At 38.9% G+C, this 19044-nt stretch overlaps 1 protein-coding gene across 1 annotated transcript in view; it reads left to right on the top strand.

Annotated features, from left to right (window-relative positions):
* The window catches only part of Ccdc73 (coiled-coil domain containing 73), a 124689-nt gene that overhangs the window by 27574 nt on the left and 78071 nt on the right, over nucleotides 1-19044 (top strand). Inside the window, exon 3 of the mRNA XM_036183362.1 lies at nucleotides 8875-8946. Within this exon, the coding sequence (XP_036039255.1) occupies nucleotides 8875-8946 (72 nt within the window). The remainder of the gene's footprint in view (nucleotides 1-8874; nucleotides 8947-19044) is intronic.

A 19044-nucleotide genomic window follows, 5' to 3' on the forward strand; every position in this document is an offset into this window, starting at 1 on the left:
AAATGTGTTTAAAAATGTAGAAAAGGCTTGGGTAAGCATTATAAAGAAATATTTTGATAAACTTAAAATGCTGCCTTCCCTAAGCGAAACAACTTTGAGACACTAAAACTTAAATGTTTTATGTTTTAAATATATTTTGTTTGCTATTTCCAGCTTGAAATTCATAACCCTTTAAATGTCTTCTGAGGGGCTGGGGAGCACTGGGTTTGAGCCCCAGCACCATTAACACCACATGTGGTAGTTCAAGCACTTAATCCCAAGAAGATAGAGTCAAGAGGTCAGAAGTTCAAGGTCATCCTTGGCTACATAGTGAGTTAGAAGCTAGCATGGGATGCATAACATCCTATTTCAAACAAAGAAACTTTTGCTAAATTTAAGGTTAGTAAAAGAACAGTGTGTGTTATTTATTTAGTGTGTGTATGTGCATAGGTGTGTATGTATTTATGCATATCACTTTATAAATATGTGTTTATGCATATCACTTGTAAATATGTGTGAGAGTGTGTGTGTGTGTGTGTGTGTGTGTGTGTGAGAGTGTGTGTGTATGTATGTTTATGTGCACATACATGTAGGGGCCAGAGGTCAAACTTAATTTTTTTTAAATATGTGTGCACAAATATATTTTTTTTGAGATAGTTTACAGAGATTACCTGCCTCCCAAGTGCTAGTATTAAAAATGTGAGCCACCATACCCAGTTTTAATACATATTTTGTTAATTCTTTGAGAATTTTGTACATATTTTGTTTCGTTTTTTTTTGTTTGTTTTTAGAAACAGGGTTTCTCTGTGTAGCTTTGGAGCCTTTCCTGGAAATCACTCTGTAGTCCAGGCTGGCCTCGAACTCACAGAGATCCACCTGCCACTGCCTCCCGAGTGTAGGGATTAAAGGTGTGTACCACCACCGCCCAGTGAGAATTTTGTATATTTTACTTAAAAACTTATTTGTTGTTTTATTTTATGTGTATGAATGTTTGCCTGCATGTATGTGTGTACATGTATGCTTGGTGCCCACAGTGAAGTAGGAATCAGATCCCCTAGAACTGAAGTGACAGACAGCTGTGATCAACCATATGGGTACTGGGAATTCAACCCAGGTCCTTTGGAAGAATAACCAGTGCTCTTAACTGCTGAGCCATTTCTCTAGCCCCTTTATATATGCTTGTATGTGTGGCTGTCAGCTGGAGTGTGTCCCATCTATGAGAAGCCACACCATTAAGGAAAACTAATTTTCCCTCTCCTGGAAGCTATAGCTCCTCATCTAGGGGTGGGATTTCTTGACTGCTACCCTTTATATGCTGGAATTTTGCCAAGCTTGAGCTTGGATAGGTCTTGTATATGCTTTCACAACCACTGTGAATTTTTTTGTACACCTACCTTGTTATGTCTGGAAAACAGTTTTGTTATCTACTGCCTCTGGCTCTTACAGTCTTTTCTTCCCATTTTCTGTGTTACAGACGTCCCATTTAGGTCTGCGCACTCTGCAGTGTAGGCTGAAGTTTCTGCCCTACAAGCCGCTCCCAAGTCACCACACAGAGGCCTAATATTAATTATAAATGATTGGCCCATAGCTCAGGCTTATTACTGGCTAACATTTAAATTTCAATTAACCTGTATTTTTATCTATGCTTTACCCTGTGGCTTGGTACCTTTTCTCAGTATGGCATGTCCATCTTGCTTCTCTCTACATCTGCTCCCTGCTCCTCTGACTCTTCCCTTCTTCTTCCCAGAATTCTGTTTGACTCTCCCCCTAACCTTATCCTGTCCAGCTATTGGCCAGTCAGCTTCTTTATTAAACCAATCATGGCAAACATATATTCACACAGCATAAAGGAATATTCCACACCTGGAGTCTCTTATTCTCGGCACCTTGCCAACTGTGGGTCTCATGTTTGTTGCCATCTAGTACAAAAAAGAAGCCTCTAATGATGTTTGAGAGATGCACTAATCTATGGGTGTAACTATAAGTCATTTGGAGTAGGTTTAGTACTATATTCCTTTTGCAGATTAATAGCAGTAGGCTGTCCCCTGTGGCATATGACCTTTCTAGCCATCTGTTCCTGGCCTCAATAATGGTGACAGGTATGGGTTCCATCTTGGGAACTGGCCTAAAACCTTAGACAGGGGTTAGTTACTCCTATGACATTCATACCACTATTATACTGGTGGGTGTATCTTGTCAGGTTGGTCATTATTGTAGCTCATAGGTTTCATAGCTGGGTAAAATTGATGCTTACTTTTCCCCTCTGGTAGTGTGCTTAGCACTTTCCAGCACTGAAAACTTGCCATGGTCTAGACATGGGATGAAGCTTTTAGGTCAATAGCAGTTTGATTTCTTCATGTTCTGTGACTCAAGTATGTGGCATCTTCAGCACTTCAGTCTTGCCATTAAGTTCTGGAGGGTAACTAAGAGCCAACACTGCACTGTTTGGAGGAGTCTATGGGATTTCACTGGCCAACAACTACAATAGAAGTAGCCCATTTCAGACATTGGATTTTTTTGTTAGCTTGTGATTTTTAGTTGAGGCATTGTTGTCCTGCTATAGGGTAACTCCATGAACCTAGAACTCCATATATATCTTTTTATATACGCATATGTTTCTATTTTAGAAAGATTTTGCAGAAGTAGTTTTCATCTGACTTTTTCAGAAGTCTTTAGTCTTAGTTATTCCTCCCTGAATTCTGTACTCTACCCTACCCTCCCATGTCCCAAACTGTTTAATCCTTCCTGCTTCCTATTCCACTTCCCTTTATCTCACTGTGTTCTTTCTTTCTTTCCCTGAAAGTTCTATTTTTCTGTTCTCTGTGGGTATTTCAAATGAAACACATGAATTTACTTATTTATTTTTATTTTTATTTTTTGCCACAAGTAGTGCTGCAGGCCTTTATTTTAAAATGTTTTATACAATATATTTTGGTCATATTCTTTCCCTTCCCCCAACTCCTCCCAAATCCCGCTATTCTCTACTGGCCCAACTTTATATTCTTTCTCTTTTAAAAACAAATGCAAAACCAAAACAAAAAGTATATACACATACACAGAGACACACCACCCCTTAGAAAAAAATAAAAATAAAAATGTGGAGGCCAACTGTTTCTGAGCTTGTGGTCTACTTAGGGGTATGGTTGATTATACCTAGTGTCTCTTCATTGAAGAAAACTGTTTTTTCCCTCTCCCAGAAACTATCAATTGCAGATAGCTTCTTGGTTAGAGGTGGGATTTTTGCCCATTTCTCCTTCTGCATGTTGGGATTTTGTCAGGTTTGAACTTGCGCATATTCTGTGCATGCTGTCGTGTCTCTGTGAGTTCATGTGTGTCAGTCCTGTTGTGTCTGGAAAACACTATCTCCTTGCATCCATCACCCCTGGCTCTCACAATTTTTCCAGCTCCTCTTCCATATAGATCTCTGAGACTTGAGGGGAGGAAGAAACACACATACTTACAGATTCAAAGCTAACACCCACAAATAATTTCTTTTTCTTTTTCTTTTTGTTTTTTGTTTTTTGTTTTTTTGAGACAAGGTTTCTCCATGTAATTTTGGTGGCTGTTCTGGATCTTGCTCTGTAGACCAGGCTGGCCTCAAACTCACAGAGATCTGCCTGACTTTGACTCTCAAGTGCTGGGATTAAAGGCGTTCGCCACCACCGCCCAGCTATTTTTCAGTTTTAAGAGACTAGTCTCACCATGTAGCCCTGGCTGGCCTGGCACTTGTTGTGTAGACCAGGCTGGCCTCTAACTCAAAGGGATCCCCTTGCCTTTGTCTTTCCAGTGCTGGGATTAAAGGTGTGCACCGCTATGTTGGGCTAAATTGGTAATGATACAATTTGAAAACACTGGGATGATTTAAATTAATAAAGATGTACAATTTAACAATCTGAATCAACAAAGTAGTTAATATTGAATCCATAGTATGTGCATTTTAGAATTTTGACTCCTTTTCTTCTTTATTTTGAAGCAGTCTTCTGTGCTCTAGGCTTGCCTTGATTTGGTGAAGCCAAGGATGGCCTTGAATTCCTGATCCTCCTGCCTTCATCTCTGAAGTGCTAGATTTTTAGATATGCACCAGTACATGCTGGGGATTGAGCTCAGGGGGCTTCATTTATGCCATGCAAGCTTGCTGTCAATTCCTCCCAAGTCCTAGATTTGATTCTGATAAATAACCTTGGCAGACAGATCCATGGGATTACTGATAAGGAGTAATGATGATCAATAATAGCACAGGGGTCACAAATTCAGGATTTGGGTGATTGGCATATGACCACCATATAGGGTAGGAATTATGTTGAACTTGAGAGCCTGTATTGTATTGTATTGAAAACAACATGGTAATTCCTATTTCAATGATAAATCTCTTGGATTCTAAAATTTAGAAGGGGTTTGAAAGTTTTTAAAAAAATATATTTCTGATCCAAATCAGTTGTTTAAGGAGGATGAAAGACCTTTACCATGAAGCTTTTAGAACATTAAAGTATGCATTTACTTGATGTCCTTTTATAAACCACTTCTGGGCCTGTACTTTTAAGAAGATTCAAGTTTTGTAGGTCCAACATGCCATGCCAGTGAACAACTGTGTTACTATATAGTGTGCATTATGATAAAATTATAAATAAAAATTACTTTAAAAATCAGTTAAGTATCCAATAGTAGTAAGTCCTTGGGTTCTGTGTAAACAATAAATATAATTCAATGGAATTTTAGATCATGTGAAGTAACAATGATTTGCTAAGGAAACTGAGAGAAAATTGACCACACAGTAGTGTAATCTGTAGCAAATAATCTTATGTCACCTTTCAGTGCTATTACTATTGATTGGATCATTACAATCTGTAGAATACATACCCTTATTTTACATGGAATCTGATAAATGGATATTAGCCACACTACCAAAAGTAGCATTGCTATATACTTATACTTTCTTGGCATTTTAGCTTCAAGTCTTCTGTTAAACTTATTTTTAATCTTTATTATTTAGCTTTTATGTTTCTTCACTCCATCAAGCAACTTTAAAAAGTTTTAATAAAAATTCCTATGAGATTGTCAATGAAAGAAAATAAATTTAGCAAGAAAAATCCTATCTCCAAGTTCAATAAAGTATCCCAGAATATAGAATCCTAAAAGTGCTTATTTTTTATTAGATGCCTTAGGACTACAAGGATTGAAGTGTTTTTACAAAAACCATAAAGGAGGAGTAATTTGATGGTTTATTTACTCTTTATAACCTTTAGAAAGTGCTGTGCTTCTTTAAAGTGCTTGCTTCAGGCTGTTGTTTTACAAGATGGGCTGTGTGTTGGTCAGACCCTTTCAATTCTTGACCCTGAACAGATTTAGGGACCTAGCACAGAGAGCAGGCATGTGTTCAGGAGACCCAAACTGTAACTGGCTACTTGTACTCTCCTTTCAAATTTATAATCTGTCTTTCTAAAATTGCTCATTTCAGTTTCTCCATGTTGTTTGATAAAATACTGTGCACTTTTCTGTATATTTTCTTAGTTTAATGAGCCAAAAGTTGCTCAAGAGAAATATCTCTAACATTGATGAAATGGCCCAAAAGTTCATTTTAAACATAGTACTAAAGAGGCTGTTTTTATATTAACAAATTATAAGGAAGGTTTCTGATATGGAAACTATTAACACAGTCCTATTAGTTATTTAAAAATATTTATTTTTTTCTTTTAATTATGTGTATGTGTGTGTGTGTGTGTGTCTTTGTGAATATGTGCGTGTAAGTGCAAGTGCCAATGGAGGTGAGAGGCATCAGTTCCTCCTGGAGTTGGGGTTGGAGGTAGTTGTGAGCTGCCTGGTGTGGGTGCTGGGAATTGAACTCATATCCTCTTAACCATTGTGCTGTCTTTCAGCCCTCATATCAGTTCTTAATTTTTATTTTTTTTTCATACAACTTTTTCTAATTTTTATTTGAAAAATGTTCTACTAAAATCAGAATGTACTTACATATAGGCAAAAGGTTCTAAAAACGTGTGGTGTGTGTGTGTGTGTGTGTGTGTGTGTGTGTGTGTGTGTGTGTGGTGTACGTGTGTGTGTCTGATGTATTGGTGGGCTCAAACGTGTCTTGACATGTGTCTAGAAGTCAGAGATCAACTTTTGGTAGTCTGATCTCCCCTTCTATCATGTGGGTCATAGGGATTAAACTTAGATCACTCACTTGTGCTGCAAATGCCTTTACCCACTGTGCCATCTCACTGACACTGGTAACCGATTTTCAAACTTGTGTGGGCTATAAAGAGTATAAAGAACTTTTGAAGCAGTGTATTATAGTAATCCCTATGTCTTATCATGTCCACAATCTCTCTCTTGCTCTCATTTTAAGATTTATTTATTATGTATACAGTGTACTGCTTGCATGTATGCCTGCACACCAGAAGAGGGCACCAGATCTCATTACAGATGGTTGTGAGCCACTATTTGGTTGCTGGGGATTGAATTCAGGACCTCTGGAAGAGCTGCCAGTGCTCTTAACCTCTGAGCCATCTTTCCAGCCCCAAATCCACAATCTCTTAAAGATAATATAATTCGTATTTAAGAGACTTTGGAGACAGACTTATCTAAAATAAATAAATACATAGATGTGCATTATACACAATATGCACACTCATTTCTTCTGAAAACAGTGCTGTTAAAATGTAGAAGAGGACTGGAGAGGTGGCCCAGCAGTTACGAGCAAATATTGCTCAGCATGGGACCTGGGTTCCATTCCTGGCACCTACATGGTGGCTCACAACTAACTCAAATTTGGGATCAAATACAAGCTCTAGTGTTAACAATGCCCATAGTATCAGTTTCTTGGGTGGTTGAGCTGGGAGTTCCAGACAAACCTGGGCAGTATAACAAGATCTTACCTCAACTATAAACAAGCAAATAGAACACTGGCTCACAGTGGGCCTGCTGTGTAATGTTGGGTGTCATGACTAGCTTGGGCTGTCAGTCTGACATAAACCTAGAGTTACTAGGCAAGAGGGAACCTCAACAAATTGCCTAAACAGATCAGATTGTCCTGTGACCATGTCTGTGAAACATGTTCTTAAATGCTAACTGATGTAAGAGGGTTACTGTGAGCTACCATTCTTGGGTCTGTGGGCCTGGGCTGAATAAGAATGGTAGTGAGGCAAACCAGTAAGCAGCATTCCTCCATGGTCTCTGCTTCAGTTTCTGCCTGAGCTCCTGCCCTGACTTTCTTTGATGGTAGACTGCAACCTGTAAGGAAAATATCCCTTTCTTTCCTGTGGGTCAGTGTTTTATAAGCTTGACACAAACTGGAGTTGCCTGGCAAGAGGGAAGAGGGAAGGAGAGAGAGGAATTTCCTATCAGATGGCCTGTGGGTGTGTCTATGGGGCGTTTTCTTGATGATTGATTTGGGAGTACCCAGCCTACTGTGGGGTGCTGTCACTGATGGGAAGGTGGTATTGGATTAAGAAAGCAAGCTAAGCAAGCCAGTAAGCAGTGGTCCTTCAAGGTCTGTGCTTCAGCTCCTGCCTCCAGGTTCCTGCCTTGAGTTGGTTCTTTGGCTTCCCTTGATGCTGGAATATAAACTGTGAACTGAGATAAACCTTCTCTCTCCTCTCCCAAGTTGCTTTGGTCAGGATGTTTATCACAACATCAGAAAACAAACTAGGACATCGAGAAACTATCCCTTTGCTACCTCAGTTTCTTCAGCTAAAATAGGAAGAGTATCTGTCTTATAAAATTGTCTCCTGGATCAGTCAATATATACATAAAACTGAGAACACTATCATGGTAAAATCTTATAATCTACTTTCCTACTAAAAAGTAGTATAACCACATTGACATGGTGAAAGCAATATCTTTGACATTAAAAAAATCTTTTAAAAGGTTTATTTTATGTGTTTGAGTGTTTTCCCTGGTGCTCTTGAAGTTCAGAAGAGGCTGTCTGATCCCTTAGAATTAGAGTGAGTTGTGAGCCACAGTCCTCTTCTACATTTTAACACCGCTATTTTTAGGAGAACTGTATGCGTAATTGTGTATAATGCGTATGTGTGTATTTATTTCTTTTTACATAAGTCTCCCAATGTTACTCAACCGGTCTTGAACTTGAAATTCATCTGTCTCCATTTTGAGTAGACGAGTTTACAGGCACGTATCACCATCTCTGGCCAGTCAGTTTTAATTATAGATATGTATTACTGCAAGAGGTTCTAATGTCACCTTCGCTTTTTGTGTAACACATAAGGTTGACATTTGTTGGCATGTATTTCTTCTTTCTTTCAATTTTTGAAAAACCCTGGTTGTGTCTTAGGGTTCACTTCTTACCGGTATGAGTCAGAGAAGACCTCATTGGTAGTAGTTATTCATGATGTACTCTTCCCTGCCAGTGACTGAATTTAATTAGAGATTACATGTAACCCCATTATGGCAATGAGATAATAGGGCATGCATATTGAGAAGCTTCTGGGGAAGATTATCTTTTTATTAAGACTGTGTTTTTTCTTTAAGGAAATTTTGATGATGATGATGATGATGATGATGATGATGTGTTTGTGTGCTCATGTGACAGCATATGTGTGATGGTCAGAGAAAATCTTTGTGAAGTAGGTTATTTCCTTCTACCTTTACATGGATTCTAGGGATTGAACTAAGACCCTCATGTTCTAAGAGATGCACCTGCCTCTGCCTTCCAAGTGCTGATATTAATGAGTGTGCCACAAAGCCTAACCTCATCCAGATTTTAGATTACTTGATTGATAGAGGGCCGTAGTCCTCTGCTGGATTTATGAATTTAATTTGTGGAATGCTAGGTTTTCCTCTGTGAATGTGAAGGTGTACTATTTCTGTCTCACTAGAAAGAGCTGGAACTAACTGCCTGAAGTTTTAGTTTTCATAGCATCCTTTTTCTTTTCAATTTAGGAAGCAGAGACTCAATATGAAGAGCAGATTGCTAAAATTATTACAGAGACACAAGAACTGAAATGGCAAAAGGTAAGTATTCCCCTTTCAAATTACCATCTTCAGCATCTGTTTAAAACCCATTCCAGGGGCTGGAGGGATGCTCAGTGGCCAAGACCACCTGCTGCTTTTGCAGAGGACCTGGGTCCTTTTCCCAGCACCAAGATGGAGCTCATAATCATCCATAACTCCATTTCCAGAGCATCTGATACCCTTTTCTTGCCTCTGCAGGTTCCAGACCTGGACATGGTATATATACATATATGTTGGCAAAACATTTATACATGCAAAATAAAGTAAATCTTATATTCTAATATTTACTACAAATTTTTAAAATTTCTTACATATATTTGGAGGTAGTATAGCATTTGAAACATGGGCTCATGGCAATTCCCACCAAAATCAATGTTATTTGTGGCTTCAGAATTTTTAAGCTTTCTGATATAACACTGAGAATAATTCTGCTGAAAACTTCTGTTTCCGTCTAACAAATATTATAGGGAATGAGTGTTTTGAGAGTGGTGAAAGCTCAGAGCTAGGCCCATGTTTCTGCAGGGTGGTGTATCATGTAACCAAACAGAGAAAGTATAAGCTGGGATTTTATCTGCAATCTTATCTCCATTAATGCATTCATGATAACACTTCTTATGCCTTTCCATCAAAGTACAGTTAACACCTAAAGAGCAAAGATTAAGCTGATGGTTCTTCTTCTTAGGGGTAATGTCTCAGATTAACAATTGCAATGACAGAGTTGAAATCTGACTGGAATTTATGGGAAATTTTAAGGTATGGCTGGCTCACATGGTGGTACAGAATATGGGAGTTAGCAGGGCAGGATATGTGAGGGACAGACCTACACTCCTGTCCATGGAGAGAGAAAACAGGTGACTACTAAGTACAAACTGAACTTTGCATAGATTTTGAACTATAAGTTGTGCTTGGTTTTTGAGTTTGTTTGAGACTAAGTCTTGCTGTCCAGTTTGGTCTTGAACGACTGGGCTCAGGTGATCTTTTTACCTCAGCTTTCTGAGTAGCAGAGACTACAGGGATTTTCAGATGCACCTGGCTATATCTGTTTTTTAGATAGGGAGAATCAACAGTATTAAATTCAGAATAGGAGGGGCTGGAAAGATGGCTCATTGGTTAAGAGCACTGGCTGCTCTTCTAGAGGACCCAGGTTTAATTCCCAGTACCCACGTGGTAGCTCACAACTGTTTGTAACTCCAGTTCCAGGAGATCCAATGTCCTCTTCTGGCCTCCACAGGTACTAGGCATGCATATGGTGCACAGACATACATTCAGACAAAAAACTCAAATACATTAAAAAAATAAAATTCAGTAATTCAGTAAATAAAAAAAATAATGTAATTCTTTTTAAAATACCAAGAGCTTTTTTTGGGAGTACTTAGGCTGATTCCAAGACTTGTATAAACATAGAGGAATAGCCTGGAAAGTATTAGGGGGAAAAAGAATGATGTAGTGGCACTTTGATCCTTATAAAGCTATAAAATAATTAAATAAGGCTAGGGAGATGGCTTAGCTGGTAAAGGCACCAACTGCCAAGTCCAATGCTTGAATTTAATCCTCCCACTCCCTCTACACATGTCTGTGACCTCTACACATGTGCATGCACACGTGCATATACATATACACACAAATAAATAGAGATTTAAGAAGTTAAAATAGTTTTGTTGTATATATCAATATGTATTCAGTAGACATATCATAATACAATCCAGAAACAGAGCTAAATACATATGGTAATTTAATTAATGATAGAATTAGCTTTTAAGTCAACAAGGAAGAATAATAATTTAATAAATAGTATTAAAACTGTGTGTCAGTGGGAGAAAAATAAAGCCAGATTCCTATAGTACTTTACAAACTTGTGTAAATGAAGAAACTGTCCACAGTGTTAGCAGTGTGAAAATTACTGTGCTGTGTTGACCAGAATATTATTAAACAACCTGTTAAAAACAGCTGTATTTATTAGAACTCATTGTAATTTGAACCTTTTATAATCTCAAGGTTTTCAAAAGAGGTATATCAGGATGAGAATATAGAGAGGGTTTGTAGGTTTAGGCTCAATGCCTTTAGGTGGATAATTTTAAGATGGGGGGGCTGGTTGGGATTGAAAAATTTGTGATGCAATATTTTAAGATAGATCAGGATAACAACATGAGGATCTTGAAGCTAGTTTTGAGATTTATTTATTTATTTATTTATTTATTTATTTATTTATTTATTTATTAATATATAAACTAGGTGCTTTACCCCAAGTAAACAAGTACCTTAAAGTTTTTGTATTTTGTATTTTGTCCAAAACAGTGGCAGTTTTATTATTTTTCAATGTTCTTATGAAATAACTATTAGGCACAGGTTTTCGGACACAAACAAAATAGTATTGATGCTGGTGTTCTCAGAACCTCTTAGTTCTGAATGTTCTGTTCTTTTTTCAAGTGAGTTCATTTCTCATTCCTCACCCCCTTCTTCAACTTGACCCAGAGAGGAGACTGTTATTATTTGGGATGTATAAATCAAATCTACACTGTTTTATGAAGTCATGGTAGCATGTATGAATGATCCTGGTGATGGCTGTTTATATTTTATATATATTTCCTGTCTTTTTGATTGTTAGTTCATTAGATAGGACAATATCTGTAAAACAGTTCCATATTCAGACATGCCAACATGGAAAAATGCCAAGTTAAAAATAATTATTACTGATTATCCTAAATCAGTAGCTAAGAGCACCAATTTAAACCAAGAGAACAAAAACCTTCTCCAAATCACAATTTCAGTCCATTTTTGGACTCATCCCACAGGTGGCAAAGAATTCAGAAAGCAATATTGAGGCTAATGATTGGAGATATAATTTAAGAAATAATATGCATTTACTCATTTAAGGTTCTGGGCTGTCAACAAAGAGGAAATCAAATAGTTAGGCATGTATAAAGAATTAAAAGCCTCATAAGCACTGCAGTTGGTGACTCTGTTGATCTGGATTAGGAGTGCACATGCTTTTTCTGTATAGAGCCATATTGTAAGTATTTTAGACTTGTAGACCAGATAGTCTCAGCTGTCTTACAACCATGGGCAGTCCTAGATGAGTGAGCATGTTATTCCTTTTTATGTATAGAGCCATACTGTAAGTATTTCAGACTTGTAGACCAGATAGTCTTCCATCACAGCTATCTAACAGCCATGGGCAGTCCTGGATGAGTGAGTATGTTATTCCTTTTTTTGGTTTCTCTTTGAAACTATTTAAAAACGTGAAAACTGCCAGTCGGTCGTGGCGCACACCTTTAATCCCAGCACTCGGGAGGCAGAGGCAGGCAGATCTTTGTGAGTTCGAGGCCAGCCTGGGCTACCAAGCGAGATCCAGGAAAGGCGCAAAGCTACACAGAGAAACCCTGTCTCGAAAAACAAAACCAAAACCAAAACAAAACAAAAAAAAACCTAACTAACTAACTAAATAAATAAATTAAAAAACAACAACAACCGTGAAAACAATTCTTAGTTTACAGCTAATACAAAACAGGTCAAAGCTGGCCTGCAGGCCCTAGTTCCTAGTTTCTTCTGTCCTTTTTTTTTTTTTCTTAAAGACAGAGTCTCTTTTTTTTTTTTTTTTTGAGACAAGGTTTCTCTGTATAGTTTTGATGTTTGTCCTGGAACTTGCTCTGTAGACCAGGCTGGCCTCGAACTCACAGAGATCCGCCTGGCTGTGCCTCCCGAGTGCTGGGATTAAAAGTGTGTGCCACCACTACCCAGCCCTAGGGTCTCACTTTGTAGACCAGGCTGACCTAGAACTCACAGAGATTCACCTACCTCTCTACCTCTGCTTCCTTAGTGCTGGGATTAAAGGCATATACCACTATGCCAGGCTGATTCTAGTTTCTTGACTCCAGATCTAGATCTAACTCTGTAGGCCCAGGAATAAAGGCTGTCTGTATTATATATTTATCTTGCTGATTTATTTCTTTTAATTTTTTTTCTACAATTTTCTTAGCATTTTCTAGTTTTAAATCTCTTGGTAGCATAGAAATCTAGGTATTGGAGAGTGAAACCTAGTATCTGTTCATTTAGGAGATCCAAAGATCTATGCCTTGGAGTTTAGATATTGTGCTGAAACCAAAGTAACTGATAAATTTTTTTCAAACATGGCTTCCAATTATCTCATTTCTTTGGAATAATTTTCAGAAGATATCTTTGAGTTTTAAGTCATGTAGGAGAAATGTGCTAACATTCAGCGTTGATACGATTTCAAAACACATTTTATGTATTCCTTAGAGTACTTTGTCTGAAGTAGGGAAACGCCTCAAATGAGGGGAGAAATAGCCAGTTTTATAGGGCAGTGTCTAACAAGTTTATGTGGTGAAAGCCAATGTCTGTAGAGCATGTGGACTTAGAAGTTGGAGGCAGTGGGAGAACACTGTGGTGATATATTGTGTACTATAGTAAAATTTGCCTGAAGATCAGAGAACAGAACAAGCCACTAGATTAAACATAGATGCCAAGCAGTGGTGGCACACACCTTTAATCCTAGCACTCGGAAGGCAGAGATCTATTTGGATCTCTGTGAGTTCAAAGCCACCCTGGACTAATGAGATTGATCCAGTATAGAAGAGAAACAGAGCCAGTCAGTGGTGGCACACACCTTTAATCCCAGCACTTGAGATCTCATGCCTTTTCTTGGGAAGCACACACATCTTTAATCCCAGGAAGTGATGGTTGGGTGGAGAAAAGTGTATAAGGCATGAGGAGACAGGAACTAGAGGCTTTTTCAGGCTGAGGAGTTGGAGAGGTAAGAAGTGGTAGCTATGGCTTACTCCTTTGTCTGTCTGATCTTTTAGCATTTACCCCACTATCAGACTCTGTTTTTTTTTTTTTTAAATAATAAGACCATTTTAAGATTTGTATCACCAGAGCATGACAGTGTTACAGCATTGGCATGCTGTTGACTCTGTTTTTCCTTAAGACTGCAGATGATGGAGACAGTGAGTTTCTGAATTAATGACAAGGGTTTACAAGGTTTTCTAATAAAATTTCTGGTAAAACGTCACTAGAGAACCTATTTAGAAACACAGCACCAAGAAATTCTTTTTACCCTCAGTACTGGAGCTCCATGGCAAGAAGTTTCAATCCATCCTGGGAAGAAGTAGGCAATGATGAGAACACAGTCAGAATCCATTGTGGGGCTAATTTTAGGAAGCCCATTTACAGAATGGTTAGGATCTATAAGAATGACAGTTAAATCAGGAGGGTTCTTCTGACACAGGAATATCACAAGGGACAGCCTCAGTAATCTTGTACAACTTGTATTAGTGCTATAGTTAGTATGTTTCTGATGGGTCATTTCATGTAGATGTTTTAAAGAAATTCCATTAAGGTCCTCTGGGGCCACCAAGTGTTTGTCCTGAAAGAGATTCCTTATGTCATTTACTCTCACATTTTCTTTATATCATGGAGCCAGTTGTGAGCACTCCAAAATAGCCTTTAAAAATCTCTCGAAAGATTTGGCTTTTGGGGTATTACAGAGCCCAAGCTGATGTATCATGATTAGCTAGGGCACTTACTCTGGCCTTTCTGTCGTCCTTTTTAGTGCATGTGTGTCCTCAGAAGCATTAGGACATTGGAATGGTTGACTTTGCAACTTGGATTCCTGCTGAAGTTCTAAATCTAAACTCTCCTTGTTTCTACAGTATTTTGAAATTATGGCTATCTGCAGAAGCATACCTGATGATAATGTTAACTCACTTCTCTCCTGACAATTGGCAAGCTTTGTTGAGTAAGATAAATTCTGTCATCTTGGTTAATTTACCTCTGTTAAGGAATCATAATATAGAGGTCAGTGGAGACTGTGGTAGCATGCCTGATCTTTTTCCTATTTCAGTTTGAAAACTTACCTATCAACAAATAAGATTAAACCTAGATTTAATTTAGGGAGAGTACCTGTCTTAGTTAGGGGTTTCTATTGCTGTGGAGAGACACCATGACCATGGCAACTCTTGTAAAGGAAACATTTAATTGAGGTGGCTCACATTTTCAGAGTTTAGTCCATTATCATCATGGTGGACATGGTGGCGTGCAGGCAGACATGGTGCTGGAGAAGCTGAGAGTAGAGAAGGAACTATGTCTGCAGGCAATAGGATGTGGTCTGGAACACTGGGTGTGGCTTGAGCATATATGAGACTTCAAAGAACACTCCCACAGAGACACGTCCTCCAGCAAGACCACACCTACTCCAACAAAGCCACACCTCCTCATAGTGCCACTCTTGGAGCTTAGTGGGGGCCAATTACATTCATGCTACTTCAGTGCCTAACCAGTCAGTTTGCATCATAGTCCTTGCTTAGAGACTAGATTGTCAGCATTTCTCCTTTGAATTATAAGAACTAACAGTCTTTAAAAAAATTTAGTCGCTTGTAGCCCTGACTGGCCTGGAACTTGCTGTGTATGCCAGGCTGGCCTGGAACTCACTGAGATCCGCTTGCCTCTGCCTCCCGAGTGCTGGGATTAAAGGTGTGCACACCATTACACTTGGCCAATCATTTTTCACTTAAAACTATATTACATTTAAGTCCTTAAATATACATATATAAAATAAATACCATTGCGGGTATATGTATGAGTATAAAATGAATAATATATAAAAGCAGAATGAGTATATTCTCTCTGTTTCTTTCTCTCTGTGCGTGCATGCGTGTGTGTGTGTGTGGGGGGGGGTGTGTGGAAAGGCATCCTCTAGGCATGACATGGCTGTTGCTGTCTCTTGAAATCAGAACCATTGTGCTAACTGTGTGAGGTCCTCACAAGGGTTGGTTCACTGGTGGGAGAGCATATGCTAGTGCCCATGAGAAGGAGGTTCTGGTTTACCTTTTCTCACAGATGGGGTGTGATGAGGTGGAAGGAAAAGAGGTACAAATTATATCTGTGTTAAGTAACCCATTACAAAAATCTAACAGTGACTACCTGAAAGTGAGGTAAAGATGAGAGCAAGGGACCGAGCATAGGGAATGGTGTGTGATGCCCAGTGCACCAAGCTGCTTAGCTGTGTTCTCCTCACAGTTGAGATCGAAGAACCTGGGTGCTGACATGGTGTGGGAGTGTTTGTGACCTTGCTAAACACCATGGTGAGCTGGAGAAGGTTAAAGAGGTTCTGGTGGATCTGGGTAACTTAGGTTGGCATATAAATTGGATTTGTAAAGTGCAGAAGTGATCAAGAGGGATGAGGAAAAACAAAACAAAACCCCCAAACAAACAAACAAACAAAAAACCAGGGACAAGATTCGTATCAAGATAAAGTATCTAGGAAAAAATAACAAGAAACCAAATTCAGTGCTTTTAAACCCATGAAAGGCTACAGGGGTTAAAACAACAATAACAACAACAATAGCAACAGCAACAGCAACAAATGAAAGAGCAGTGCAGGCAAAAAACCATTAGGGCTTCATAGACACAGCTTGGCCTAGTGAAGAGGGCTCAGTATATATTGCTAACCCCTTTGAATAGCTTACAGATTTAGAAAAGCTTCCTAAATGTGTGCAAATACACCTGAAGGAGCAAGGATGGGAAGTCAGTGTGCACATGGTACAGGGCACAGCTGTGAAGTCCTGGGAGTTTTATGATTGGGTAAGGTGCATTTGCAACTTAACCAGGTAACTGAGAAAATCTTACAGGAGTGTGTGCCTTTAGATGTAAAAGTATCAGCTAGGGAATTTAAATACAGAAGGTACATTTTGTGTTTTGGAAAAGGTTACTTAGACCATAAGATTTTGTTAGCCAGAGAGGCCCATGATGCCCCACAAACAAGGCAGCTCTTGCAGCTGCTGTTGGCTCTGTGCCAACTACATGGTAAAATTACGTCTGAACATATTGCACTCTTTGGTTGTAGAACATGGAGAAATAAAGCTGAGTGAGGAAGGGCAGCTCCTTCCTGCTTTTGTAGTATCAGAAGATACCGTGGCGACTGCTGGAGAGAATTGTTTAACAGTCAGTTGTGAGTCTTGTGTGCTACCCTAGCAACATGCCAGGCAAGATGTGCCCACTGACTGGTACAATAGTGATACAATCATTATGGATGTAAACAATTTTGATTGTATTTAAGGTCTGTTTTACAGGAAGGGGCACACATTTAGTACTGTATGTCAGGGTGAAAACTTGTGGCCAGGAAGGATGTAGGCTCCAGCAGGGAAACTATTACTAACATTTTGCTAAATGAATATGATGTAGTTGCCTCTGTTTTCAGGGAGCTGGGATTAAAGGTATGCAGCACCACTGCCTGGCTTCTTTTCTGTTCTTATCAGTGCTGGGATTGAACGTAAGGTCTCATGCATGCTTGGCAGGCATTCTACCACTGAGCCCACTGAGCTGTATTCCAAGGAGGCCAACTTTTTCCTTTTTTAAAAAAAAATATGTGTGTATATACTTTTAGTTATTTTTATTTTATGCATGCTAGAAGAGGGCATTAGATCCTATTATAGATGGTTGTGAGTCACCATGTGGTTGCTGGGAATTGAACTCAGGACCTTTGGAAGAGTAGGCAGTGCTCTTAACTGCTGATCCATTTCTCTAGCCCACTTACTTCTTCTCCTCCCTTTCAGGCCTATTTTTTTTTTTTTAAATAACAAGAATGATTAATTTAAAAAAAATGTGTGTAGGGCTGGGCATAGTGGCTCAGGACTTTAATCCCAGCATTTGAGAGGCAGAGGCGAGTGAATCTCTTTGTGTTCCAGGCTAGCCTGATCTACAGATCAGAGTGAGTTCCAGAACAGTCAGAGCTACATTGTGACTCCCTGTCTTGAAAATCAAAACCAAAACCAAACAAAAAAGTTTGTGTGTATGTGTGTGCGTTTGGCCCTGTATGCAGCTGCCCATAGAGGCCAAAAGAGGACTTGGATCCTAAAGTTACAGGCAGTGGTTAGCTGTTGGATGTAGGTGCTAGGAACAGAACTTTGGAAGAGCAGCAGTGTTCTTAACCATTGAGCCATCTCCGTAGCTAGCCCCTTCACTTTGAAATAAATAAAATAGAAAACACTTAAAATTAAATATTTAGCCTAAAGAATCAGACATAGCTTTCACCTGAAAAGGGGGAGAGGTGAGAAATTGGATCATATAAGTGCAATAAAAAATGCCTGGGTTTTGGGGGAAATGGCCTGGTGGGTAAAGTGTTTGCTGTACAAGTGTGAGGACCTGAGTTTGGATTCTCAGAACCCGTAGAAAAGCCAGATGAGATAGTGTATGCCCATAATTCCAGTGCTTGCTCCTCTAGTGAGATTGTGAGGTAGAAACTGGGCAGTCCCTAGGAACATGTTGGCCAGTTAGCCTGGAGTACAAAGCAGGGAATCAGAACCCTGTCTCAGATAAGGTGGACCAACATCTGAATTGTCTGTTGACCTCCACACTTGCCTTTGTGGCAGTGCAGGCTTGCAACTCATAACACACACAAAGATATGAGTGAAAATCTTTGCTGTGCTTCGGTTTTACAAAAAATGGTTTGATCAACTTAAAGAAATAAATGTTATTGAACATATACACTTAGATAATAAAATTGGCTCCTCTGGAAATCCCAACTCCAAGACTACAATTCTTCTTGTGTACTAGGGTCGTTTGTTAATTTTAATTTAAATAAGTTAGAATTCCTTCCTTCCTCTCTTCCTCCCTCCCTCCCTCCCTTTCTTTTTTTCTTTCATAACAGCTTAGGCTAACTTCAAACCCTCTATGTAACCATGGTGGGCCTTGAATTCCTAATCTTTACCTCCCATGTGCTGTGACAACAGGTGTGCCTCACCATGTCTGGCGTGGCATTGAAGAAAGCTTCAAAGCCAGCTGTGTCTAGAGTCTAAAACTTTAAAAAGCAATGTATTTTTATTATGAAGAAGTGAATGAGAGCGAAATTTATGTATAATTCTATTACAAAAAGATAATTAAATTGGTTAAAATCATATTTCAAGAGAATAAATAGAAATAAATGTACTTTAAAATATTTTCATATTGATTATTTTATTATACAAGTGCTTTGTCTTCATGTATATACATATATCATGGGCGTGCCTGGTGCCCACAGAAGTCAGAAGAGAACATCCAATTCCCTGGAACTGGAGTTACCAATGATTTGAGCTGCCATGTGGA

This window comes from Onychomys torridus, chromosome 4 (assembly GCF_903995425.1).
Source record: "Onychomys torridus chromosome 4, mOncTor1.1, whole genome shotgun sequence".
Taxonomy (NCBI): domain Eukaryota; kingdom Metazoa; phylum Chordata; class Mammalia; order Rodentia; family Cricetidae; genus Onychomys; species Onychomys torridus.